General features: G+C 43.5%; 1 protein-coding gene across 1 annotated transcript; it reads left to right on the top strand.

Annotated features, from left to right (window-relative positions):
- Positions 1 to 2,403: 2,403 nt before the first annotated feature.
- prkcsh (protein kinase C substrate 80K-H) lies at positions 2,404 to 11,964 on the top strand. Its single transcript, XM_013136066.3, has 18 exons — positions 2,404 to 2,503; positions 3,177 to 3,326; positions 3,528 to 3,644; positions 3,776 to 3,871; positions 3,981 to 4,038; positions 4,323 to 4,440; positions 4,902 to 5,031; positions 5,262 to 5,346; positions 7,022 to 7,100; positions 7,198 to 7,281; positions 7,411 to 7,572; positions 7,685 to 7,775; positions 8,018 to 8,087; positions 8,273 to 8,362; positions 9,968 to 10,042; positions 10,440 to 10,539; positions 10,722 to 10,884; positions 11,395 to 11,964. Exons 2-17 carry the CDS (start codon positions 3,227 to 3,229, stop codon positions 10,866 to 10,868), a joined length of 1,602 nt encoding a protein of 533 aa, XP_012991520.2. The 5' UTR covers positions 2,404 to 2,503; positions 3,177 to 3,226; the 3' UTR covers positions 10,869 to 10,884; positions 11,395 to 11,964.
- The last annotated feature ends 422 nt before the right edge of the window (positions 11,965 to 12,386 follow it).

Here is a 12,386-nt window from a genome sequence, read left to right as displayed (position 1 = left end):
AAAACCGAGGTGTCATTTTGTGAATAAAATGCATTTAATAAGCAAACAGCTATATAATACATATATCAGTATATTTTTCTTTTATTTCACTGTTCGGTACTGTAAAGTGTGTTAAAAAATACAAATAAAGGACGATTTTTATAATTAAGCAAAGAGAAATAACCTGATGGCTTTTATTTTGTTTTCTACAAAGGCCACCGTGAGTGGTTGAATATGGTGTCACAGAAAGGGGAAAAGAGGAGCAGAGCTTAAGGTCAAAGTGCAGAAATTGTCTGGTTGTGGCTGCTGACTACGCAGCACATGTACAACTACAGCAGGGGTTTGAATCTGGCCAACTGCTATTTAAAAAATACTCTTCCCCTTCTGCCCTGAAATGCCAGAAAATACAGTACTGTGCAGAAGATAATGCACCTGAAAGTTGAACTAAAGCTATTTATTTGGGTAGTAAGTGTTTTAATTAAAATAATGTATATAATATGTGTAAATACATTAATATACAGTAATATATATATATATATTTTTTTTTTTAATAACATAATATTTTAAACATTATTATTATTATTTATTTATTATTTTATTTTATTTTTACAAATGAATACTAACTTTCCAAATAAACAACTTTAGTTCGACTTTCAGGTGCTTAAGAATGCACAGTACTGTATATCTAACAAAAAAACTGTAAATAATCAACACAGTACTGTATATCTAACAAAAAAACTGTAAATAATCAACAGCGATGCATGCAGTGCAAGCAGTAGCACAAGAGGGACTGGTTTTGGGAAGTACATCAGTTGCAGGTGTTTTTAAACTGGCCCTCTTGGCCAGTCTGAAAGAAACTCCATGGTTTGTTTCAAGATGTGCATTTACTGTCTTTTTATTGTACTCTTGGAATCAACTCCATTCAAATGTGTGCACTTACAAACTGACAAGCCTGCCACATGAGCATCTTGCAAACTGGCTTGCTTGAGAACTGCTTGACATTTAATAAGGATTGTTCCGTTCAGGGCAATACCATTGGCATGCTTCTAGGGATTCTGTGATTTTGTTTTCATAAATGCTGAAATCCGTTCTGATAAGCTGTAAAACATACAAGACAAAGTGTACATGCAGACAGCTTGTACTTTGTCCCTGTTGCTTAAAAAGTTAATTTTATTTTACATTGCTTTGAAGGGACACTTCTGCAAGCCAAACCTTTTATATATAACACTGTTTGTTTGTTTTAGACTCCAGATTTGCCATTACATAATATTTTTTCAGTGTCACTGACGTATTTCATCTAAATATACGCCAGGACCTACAAAATAAAACAGTTAGACTCAGTAGTCTTTATAAGACAGTTTGGTTTTGCTGTACAATGCAAACAAGCTTTGGTATCTATTTGAAGAGAATCAGTGTACTGTTGCTTCAAACATTTGTAGACCATGCAAACCAAAAAAGATGCTGGCATATATTTCTCTGGAGATTTTAGATGTTGCCAGAGCAAAGATGCATACAGAGATGAGGGAACTGCAAGAGAGAGCTTTCCCCAAACCTGTTCTGGTTTATATCCCAGAACAAAATGTGTGGGGACTGGGTAACTTACATTACTAGTCCTATAGAATGGACCCCTTATCAATTAGTGACCTATATGACAGAGTGATGTTCTCTCGAGTACCAAGCAAGGTAGGCAATTAAAAGCAAACCCTTTGTCCCTGCTTTCACACCTTACAGAAACATCTGTTAAGCATGAACATTCCAATGATAGCATACTGGGAAATAAATTAAATACATAGGAATAAATGTCTATACTAAATAAGAGAATAATTGAATTGGTAACTCACATGTGGTCTTTATGGATCACACAAAAGGCAAGTGTAACGTTCCAACACAAATTGATGGGACTGAGGATTAGAGTGTAGAAAGCTTTGGAGCCCACATCACCAACAAACAACTGTACCATCTAGAGTCTCACTGCTTAGTATTGCAACTGCACAGCCCTACATCACCAGGACCATGGTTTTAAAAAGGAACAGACCTTCAAATATTTTCCTAATGACAGGTGAATTCTACACTCTATTATTTAAGGTAGACAATTACCATTCCTGAATGTAGCAGATAGCCAGGTGCACTTAGAAAGATAAGAAAAACACTTTACATGTTTCACTAGAAAAACACTAGCATAAGGGTTTTCCTGAATTTCCTTTACTTGAACGAGGGCGCTACTCTCCGGCTGCAACACACCCGTAAGGCCTAACCAGGCGCAATTCTGGACAGATGTGTATTCACCATTGTGGCACCTCGTTCCTTCCATCAGGGAACGAAGGTCATTTTATACAACACAAGGATTTCCGAGTAGTTTTGAACGCAGATCTATCGAGCATTCGCCGCCCCCACATTTTCCACCAATCATAGGTCAGATTCAAGAGCTAGTCCAATCAGAAGAAAACACACAGTTACTGTTTCCTGAAAGGTATAAGGAAGAGGGGTAGTAATGAATGATTGCCACTATTTCTACTAAATACTTGTACGTATCTTTTGTTTACCGGTGATTTGAAATGTTTATTGTGAATACGATATATTGCTTGCATGACTTATAGGCCTACATCTTGTTCATGAGACAATTTATAGCGTAACATCAACATAAGTAATGTCCTTAGATAGCGAAGGATTGTTTCAATCAGACTAGCTAGCGTAGTGAGTTAGCTAGCTGATGGTTTGTCATCAGTTAGCCACCTAAGCTAGCTAACGTTATCAAGGTGAATTTTCGACTAAATCGTATAATGCATGCTTACGTCCTCTTTTCCTGGGGTGAAGCCTTGTATCAGAGGTTTCTTATGGGGCTGGCTGTGTCAAGATGTTTGTGCATGTTGGTGCATCTAAGGGCTAGCTAGCTTCCATACATTGGCTGTAATTACATGACTGGGATTAATGCCTGCCATAAAAAAAATTACGCAGTGTCTGTATTTATAATTTTCATCAAGTTTCCACACGCTTCCATTTATTAGAAGTTCAAACGTGTCTGTGAGGTGTTTCAGGAACAAGTTGTTGGGTTTTAGACTGCACCCAAAGGCAGTCAGAGTTAATTTGTCAAATTTATTCGGGCTGCTTTGAAAAAGAGCTACAGTAGGGCGCTAGGACTGTGATGTATGTTTGATTATATTGACCTAATTGCCAAAGGCCTTGAATTGTATTTGCAGGAGTGCTGCAATTCCCTGTAAGTGTAGCTGGTCCCTGTTTATTCTGCATCATGTCTTTGGTGAAACTACTATTGTTGATGAGCTTGGCTTTGGTAATGCGTGCTGGTGCAGCAGTGGAGATCCAGCGTCCACGTGGAGTTCCGCTGTCAAGTGAGTTGGAATCTTTTCCTGAACTGAATTCTGACAGGTGTAGTATTCCTCTCAGCCAGTGGGGTAGGGTTTAGTCCTTTACAGCCTATGCTGTTTTGGCTGTTCAACTGAAAGTTGTTGATATTCTGGTAGGTATGCATATGTTCTTAGAAGAGCTTTATTCTAAGCCAGAACCCTACCTGTCCCCATCAATCCCAACAGAGCGCCAGTTCTATGAGGAGGAGAAGCCCTTCACCTGTCTGGATGGCTCCCGCACCATTCCCTTTGACCGAGTCAACGATGATTACTGTGACTGCAAGGATGGCTCAGATGAACCGGGTACAGTATCACTTACTCTCATATCAGCCAAGCCAGAATCTGCGCACTATCGACAATACTATAGTTCACCATTGCAACGTTATCACTAAGGTTTTGACTGGGTGGTGAATGCTTTTACAAAAAAATCTCAGGTACTGCTGCGTGCCCCAATGGCAGCTTCCACTGCACCAATGCCGGCTTCAGACCCGCATTCATCCCGTCTTCACGGATCAACGATGGCATCTGTGGTAAGAAGGTTATCGGTGCTTCTTCCCTTGGATCAGTAGTCTCGTTCTTTCTGAGCATTTCTGTGTGTTTGAAGGGTGTGCTGTCTGCTGATGGTCTTCTCCTCTTTAGACTGCTGTGACACAACAGACGAGTACAACAGTGGTGCCACATGTCAAAACACCTGCAGGTGAATTGCACAGCTTCTTACAAACTCGACTTGCTTTTAGTTTACAAGGTTTGTTAACTCTTGATTAGCCTCAGGGGCCCCTATTGGCCCTCCAACTCAATTTCCAGCCATGTCTGGTGTCCCATCCAGCTACCCTCCACCACAGAGCCTGCTGAGCTTTGGAGGGGAACCAGCAGTGAGGTTTCGTACAACCCTAACACTGGCTGTGTTGTGATCCGATCTGGCTAATCTGTACCTCGGGTTTTGTGTCTTAACAGTCATTGTGTTTCCTCTTTGATTTCCAGGGAGTTGGGGCGCAAGGAGAGAGAGAGTCTCCAGAAGATGGCTGAGGTTACCAGGGAAGGTTTTATGCTGAAACAACAGCTGATCCATGAAGCTAAAAAGGGACAAGAGGAAAAACAGGTGGGACACCGAACCATAAATGGGTTTTAAAGGGGTACCTAGAAGACACATTTGGGTGTTTTGGGGTTGAGTAAGCCCAGGAACTGTCTTGGGCCTATAATGATAGTGATGAGTGGATGTTTGTGAATCCGTTTGAATTTTCTCATACATGATGTATGTGAAGTTGAGTGACGTTCCTGGAACACAGAAATTGTTTTTTGCGAAGTGCTGTAAATGTTGGAAATAGGAAAGGCGCTGAACAAATTAAAATGTTTGTATATTTTTTTTTCAAAAATGCACTTATGTATATCCTTTTCTTTACAGTATGTCCACCCGTAGAATGTCAGAATGCTATCATTTATTACATATTTTAAGCAGTTTTACCTGCACAGGGCTCTCTTCCCTGATTTCACCACACCCCAAACACATGATTAAATATTACATTTTTTGTGTCAACCATTTAAACACTTGTGTTTGTGCAGGTTAAACTGACAGAGTTTCAGAGTACTAAAAAGGGTCTGGAGGAGAAGGTAGAGGCACTAAGGACTGTGAAGGAGATAGCAGAGGAGCCAGAGAAAGAGGCTAAAGAGCGCCATCTGAAGGCTTGGGAGGGTAAATTCAGTTAATTGCGTTGATATCACTTTCTAGTGTACTTAAATGGTTATGAATTAGTTTGAAATATGGTCCAGTGCTGTGAGATGGCCATTGTTCGATAATTTCTCCTGACTGATTCGATCCAGTACCTTTGAATATAATCTGTTCATTTGGAAATCAATGACAAACAATACACACTGTTGAAGATTTGTCTTTCTAAGTTTACTGTGATTGATTTTGTATTTCAGAACAAAAAGAACTCATCCGTATGGAGAAGGACAAAGCTAGAATGGCTGAGGCTTTTTTGGAACTGGATGATGATGCGGATGGCTAGTGAGTGTTTGTGTGCGTGGGTTTGTTTGTGTGCGTGGGTTTGTTTGTGTGCGTGGGTTTGTTTGTGTGCGTGGGTTTGTTTGTGTGCGTGGGTTTGTTTGTGTGCGTGGGTTTGTTTGTGTGCGTGGGTTTGTTTGTGTGCGTGGGTTTGTTTGTGTGCGTGGGTTTGTTTGTGTGCGTGTGGGTTTGTGTGTGTGCGTGTGGGTTTGTGTGTGTGCGTGTGGGTTTGTGTGTGTGCGTGTGGGTTTGTGTGTGTGCGTGTGGGTTTGTGTGTGTGCGTGTGGGTTTGTGTGTGTGCGTGTGGGTTTGTGTGTGTGCGTGTGTGGGTTTGTGTGTGTGCGTGTGGGTTTGTGTGTGTGTGTGTGTGTGTGGGTTTGTGTGTGTGTGTGTGTGTGTGGGTTTGTGCGTGTGTGTGTGGGTTTGTGCGTGTGCGTGTGGGTTTGTGCGTGTGGGTTTGTGTGTGTGCGTGTGGGTTTGTGTGGGTTTGTGGGTTTGTGTGTGTGTGTGTGTGTGTGGGTTTGTGTGTGTGTGTGTGGGTTTGTGTGTGTGGGTTTGTGTGTGTGTGTGTGGGTTTGTGTGTGTGTGTGTGGGTTTGTGTGTGTGTGTGGGTTTGTGTGTGTGTGTGGGTTTGTGTGTGTGTGTGTGTGGGTTTGTGTGTGTGTGTGTGTGTGTGTGTGTGGGTTTGTGGGTTTGTGGGTGTGGGGGTGTGTGTGTGTTTGTGTGTGTTTGTGTGTGTGTGTGTGTGTGTGTGTGTGTGTGTGTGTGTGTGTGTGTGTGTGTGTGGGTTTGTGTATGTGGGTTTGTGGGTTTGTGTGTGTGCGTGTGTGGGTTTGTGTGTGTGCGTGTGTGGGTTTGTGTGTGTGCGAGTGTGGGTTTGTGTGTGTGCGAGTGTGGGTTTGTGTGTGTGCGAGTGTGGGTTTGTGTGTGTGTGTGCGAGTGTGGGTTTGTGCGAGTGTGCGAGTGTGCGAGTGTGGGTTTGTGTGTGCGAGTGTGCGAGTGTGCGAGTGTGCGAGTGTGGGTTTGTGTGCGCGAGTGTGTGTGTGCGCGCGAGTGTGTGTGTGTGCGCGCGAGTATGTGTGTGTGCGCGCGAGTGTGTGTGTGTGCGCGCGAGTGTGTGTGTGTGCGCGCGAGTGTGTGTGTGTGCGCGCGAGTGTGTGTGTGTGTGCGCGCGAGTGTGTGTGTGTGTGCGCGCGAGTGTGTGTGTGTGTGTGCGCGCGAGTGTGTGTGTGTGCGCGCGAGTGTGTGTGTGTGCGCGCGAGTGTGTGTGTGTGCGCGCGAGTGTGTGTGTGCGCGCGCGAGTGTGTGTGTGCGCGCGCGAGTGTGTGTGTGCGCGCGCGAGTGTGTGTGTGCGCGCGCGAGTGTGTGTGTGCGCGCGCGAGTGTGTGTGTGCGCGCGCGCGAGTGTGTGTGTGCGCGCGCGAGTGTGGGTTTGTGTGTGCGCGCGCGAGTGTGGGTTTGTGTGTGCGCGCGCGAGTGTGGGTTTGTGTGTGTGCGCGCGCGCGAGTGTGGGTTTGTGTGTGTGTGTGCGAGTGTGGGTTTGTGTGTGTGTGTGTGCGCGAGTGTGGGTTTGTGTGTGCGAGTGTGGGTGTGCGAGTGTGTCACTGTCAGTGTTTCAGATATTTTGAGATATTTTGGTGTGATTCAGCAAGTGACTAATATTGTTTTGTTATCCCTAGTGTTTCTGTGGCTGAGCTGCAGTCCCATCCAGAGCTTGACCCAGATTCAGACGGTTCTCTGACAGAGACAGAGACTCAGGTAGGAGGCCTCCCCTGCTATCTTCCTCTCCTTGTTTCAAGGTATTCCTGTGGTTTATTTTTTTTTAAATGTATGGTTTCTTACTCCACTGACACAGGGATTGCTGGGAGGAGCAGACAAAGTGGACACAACAGCATTTGAAAGTGTGTGGAGCAGCATCAAAGGCAAATACCTGTTGGAGGTCAGCATTGGTCTGTGTGCTGTGGCGGTCTAGGCTGCTTGATTGTTATGTACTTCAGATGAAATTTGGATCGGATTGTCCTTGTAACACTGATTACGTTTATTAATGATGTCTGGATGACTGTCTCAGAGCCAGTCAGACCCCCCTGCCCCAGTGGAGACACCCCAGGAGGAGGCCAGGGACTTGGGCTCTGACCACGACTCGGACCACTACCCCGAGGATTATGCTGGAGAAGACGAAGATGAGGAAGAGGATGAGGAAGATGACGACCCTGAGGAGGAAGAGGATAAGGTAGGTTTCCCTTTGAGTCTCTGTCTTCCCATTAGAGGGTATGTGACCTGGGTTGTACATTACCTGGCTGGGGTGTGCAGTTGTCACGGTAACAAAAGTGTTTGGTTGTCAGGCCCCTCCCACCGTGAGGACACCAGAGAAGAAGGAAGACGATGAGATGTCCATGCCACCGTACGATGCAGAGACCCAGGGCCTTGTAGATGGTGTGTCTGGCTATTCATTGTTCTGTTCTCATCAGACCTTTACCACAGCACGTTGTTGGCCTGAGTAGACGTCACTGGATGCTCATGCGATCCAAGGCATTATATATCAGGACCGTTATTGTGGAAGTTGTGAACTCCTGTTCTGTGGAAATGTTGGCGTAGCTCTTTTGTAACAATTCATATTTTTTTTATTAATATTTTTTTTTCTTTGTGCTATACTGCTGTTCCTGTGTGATTCTCAGCTGCACAGAAAGCCAGGGATGATTTTGATGAAGCGGAGCGAGCTCTACGGGAAGTGGACGATCAGATAAAGTGAGTTTGAAAATCACAGTCAGGCAACCATGATGAAAACAATAACTGCAGAAGAAAAATCACAGCAACATGTCAGCAATCCAACACTCCACAAGCATATCGTTGTGCCGGTTCTGAAATGATTGTAGAACCCATGTCTCTGTGTCTGCGATTCAGTGATTTCCCACATTTATTTTCATCTACAGGAGCCTTGAGAAGGAGATTGGCTTTGACTTTGGTCCAAGTGCAGAGTTTGCATACCTCTACAGCCAGTGCTACGAATTGTCCACCAGCGAGTACGTTTTCTTCAGCTTAGTAAATACCCAGTAATCTGTATGCTTTTGTTTTCACCAATACGCATTGTTTTTCTGACTCAAATGTTCTAAGGGATATTCCCCCGAAATGAACAAATCAAGTCAACTCCCGTCAGTTTGGCGAAAGTCTTACGTCTTTCTTTGCAGGGAAAAGGAAATAGATTTTAACTTAAAATCTGAATGTCCTTGAAATCATGTCGCAATATGTATTAGGTATGTACTCACCACTGGAGATGGTGAGTAACACACTCTTCATAACCTGCATTTCAGGGCACCAAATCAGGCCAGTAGGTGGTACGGGTCCACACATTTATCTATATTTGTTGACAGTCAATATGAAGACGAAGTCGTATATGCAGTTTAGTTCAAATTAAACAGTGTGCCGTCAGATTAATGTCCTTAATATCCTTTCTTCCTTCAAGTTACATGACTCACAGCAATTACTTCTCCGTGTGTACCTGCTTCCAGACTCACAGCACCCCTTGCACATTGCCATGGCAACCTGATTCGCTCAGCTTTGTGCTAGAAACACAATATCTGCCAGCATAGTGTCTCTGTAACTTATTTATTGGTAGTGCGGTTTGTTTAAAGATGCATTCAAGTCAAATTATCATTCGTCTGACATGTTTTTCGTTGAAATGTCCCGCCTTGCAATCCATTCGTTGGTTTGGAAGGCAAAACTGGGGACAGCCTATTCTGTCCAATTGAAACTGAGAAAGCAGTGTGTTCCCTTCCCCAAATGAAATGCTGCATACCTTTTGTAGTTACCTACTTCAAATGCTAGTCTTGACTGTGGTGTTCTTAGTAGTTGAGCCACTAAGGCGTAAAAGAACCGGATCAGTCAATCTGTGGGAGATACCATTCGATTATGGGTTTTGCAGTTGTTATAAGCTAATTGCTAACTACTTTAGCGTATATATTTTTAACAGTCAGAGCATCTGACCGCTAACTAATACATGTCACCTTTCCTTTCATTAATTGACTGTGAGCTACTGGGAGTTTGTGATAGTACAGTTGGAAACCCCTGATAAAAATCGTATACTTTATATTCAGGTTCTGGTAATAGTTTTAAGAGGCCCGCAATCTTTCTTTGATTTATTTTTCTTAGATTTTTCACACTGCATGGCCCAAGCTGAAAGCTGTGATTTCAGATCAAAAGTCAGGGGCTAAAAGGATAGCCTACATCACAACCCCCCCCCCCCCCCCCCCCCCCCCCATCTGATCGTGAGTTGGTAGATACCCAGTCTCCCTTTGTATGGCTCGGCTCAGACATGCATGCAGGGAGATGTCTACTCAGAACGATCCGTCTCCGAGAGGTGCAGCTTGCAACCGCCGTCGGCAGCGGTTGTGTTCAGGATGGTAGTGCTAAACGTTACTACACCGAATCACAGCCATCTGCTCCCTTTAGCCAGAAACCAGTCAGTCTGATGAAACGTAATAGCACTCCTGTATGCTTTGGCACCCTTGTGTCTAGCTGGGTGTCAACTCTTCGTGATGGGGACATCTAAAAACATCCCTGCTTTATTGCTGAGAATGTGCTTAAATATACCGATGATGGAGTCTTAAGAATTTGCTTGTTTTCTCCAGGTACGTATACAGGCTGTGTCCATTCAATAGAGTCTCCCAGAAACCAAAGTTCGGGGGATCAGAGACCAACCTTGGGTAAGGGCAAGTCCTCGTCTTTCCTTCGTTTTACTGAGGCCTTTAGCGACGGTGCTTGTGAATGTGGTCATTCTTTACGAAACCAGGTATGGTTGTGGTCATTCTTTAAGAAACGAGGCATGGTTGTGGTCATTCTTTACGGAACGAGGTATGGTTGTGGTCATTCTTTAAGAAACGAGGTATGGTTGTGGTCATTCTTTAAGAAACGAGGTATGGTTGTGGTCATTCTTTAAGAAACGAGGTATGGTTGTGGTCATTCTTTAAGAAACGAGGTATGGTTGTGGTCATTCTTTAAGAAACGAGGTGTGGTTGTGGTCATTCTTTAAGAAACGAGGTGTGGTTGTGGTCATTCTTTAAGAAACGAGGCGTGGTTGTGGTCACTGTGTTTCTGTGCTAGGTTGTGGGGCCAGTGGGCAGGTCCTGAAGACAACATATACGCAGTGATGAAGTACGACCATGGGACAGGATGCTGGCAGGGCCCTAACCGCTCCACCACTGTGAGTCCAATGCATATGTTGTCACGAACAGACCGATGGAGAACACCATGTCACATTTGCTGAGAATGGATGAAGCCCAGTCATGTATAATAGGGTCCTGGGCCATCACCAGCCGCTGGTGTGCAGAGCCCTACTGTAGAACCACTATTCACAAGGTGTGTCTGTGTGTCTGTGTGTGTCAGGTAAAGCTGACGTGTGGGAAAGAGACTGTGGTGACATCCACGTCAGAGCCCAGTCGATGTGAGTACCTCATGGAGTTCACCACCCCTGCCGTGTGCCAGGAGCCACCCAGCCTGGAGGAAGCCCTGCACGGACACACAGAGCTCTAGAGCTCCACCCCAACCGGTACATAGAAGCCAGGTCCACGAGGAAGCATTGTTAAAACTGCAAGTTTTGGCACAAATTCCTGTGTTTGTGTGGGGGAGAAGTATTCAGGTTTAAAAAATACACTTGATGGAATCATCTTACAAGAAAACTGGCATTCATTTAAAGTCCACCTAGGAGGACTGGCCCAGCTAGATGAAATTAGCTCTCTTCTGATCTAGTAGTTTTACTCGCCGTCTTAAAAAATGCTAAACAAAATTAAACTCAAGCTGGCACTAATTAGCTAGTTTCTGTATGAATATATGTGGCACAAGTAAGCAGAACCATAGACAAGCTGGAGAAAACTTTACATGCATTGTACACAGAACTAGCTTTGACTTGGTTGGACATTAAGTCTGGAAAGGGTAGTTTATTTCACAACAAGGAAGAAGTAATTTTCTGGCTCTGAAAGAGTTCTCCAAAAGTTTCAAGCAGTGTAAAAAGTTTTTGTATTTCTTGTAAATTCTTTTTTTTTTTTTATTCTCTTTTTAGGGACCACAATCTTTATCTCACCCTGCTCTGCAACAGCCAGCCTTGGCACTCAAACTTCACCAACTGGAAGATGGCTGTTCAAAGTGTGTGCTTGTCATTCCATTCTTGTCTCTTGTTGCTGCTTTATCTTATTATTGTGCAAAAGCAGTTTTTTCTTTTTTTTTCCACCGTTGGTTTTGAATAAAGTTAAATTTTAATGTGCTAGATTTTTCTCCTGTTTCCCACTTTGGCAATCAGCTTCATCTTGGTGAGGAGAAATGTACTGTATTAAAACAGAATAATATTAGAATGTCAACTGTATTCTTTGTTGGCTTTTCCAGTACTGCAGATGCTTAGGACAGTAGACCATGGTAGGCAGTTGTGTTATGCACAGCAACAGTGTTGCGTTGTTACCCTCAGGAAATGACACAAATGCTCAATGTCATGTTATAAAAACAACATGGGTCACTCAGATTTGTAACTTTTATTTTATTTTTTCTGGCATGTAAAGTACAAATAATTAAACAATTCCATGAAAAAGTCTTCAAGCGTCTTCAGCTGAAATCCCAGTAATAAATATTCTAAACTAAACTGAAAGGTTTATTTTTTTTCTTTGTTACATTTTGTCATTGTTCATTTGGTCATGTTTGGAAGTATGAGATTTTGAGATCTTCCTACCGACTTTGATGCCAGTAGATCTGTTTTGATCATTTTCTCCTTTGATTTGTTCTACCATTCCAGGAAAATGTAAGAAGAACGTCACTAAATTACTGTGTCCCCTCTTCTAAATAAATAGACACAAAATACAGTTTGTCGAGAAACAGAAGAACCACTGACCCCTTTCCTACACCAGTGACCATCAACAATGCTTTCTTACTGCTGTTAGAACTACATAGAACTCTGATGCCCTGTTTGATGAATAATGATGCTTCTAATACCTACAGCAGTTCTGTTCATCAGCGGTAGTAGAGAAAGCTTGTTGAGGGCACATGGAGCCTCAGGCACTGCCTAAG

The sequence above is a fragment of the Esox lucius genome, chromosome 11 (assembly GCF_011004845.1).
Source record: "Esox lucius isolate fEsoLuc1 chromosome 11, fEsoLuc1.pri, whole genome shotgun sequence".
Lineage (NCBI taxonomy): Eukaryota > Metazoa > Chordata > Actinopteri > Esociformes > Esocidae > Esox > Esox lucius.
Note: the sequence above shows the minus strand (reverse complement) of the source record. Positions and strands in the feature narration are given on the sequence as shown.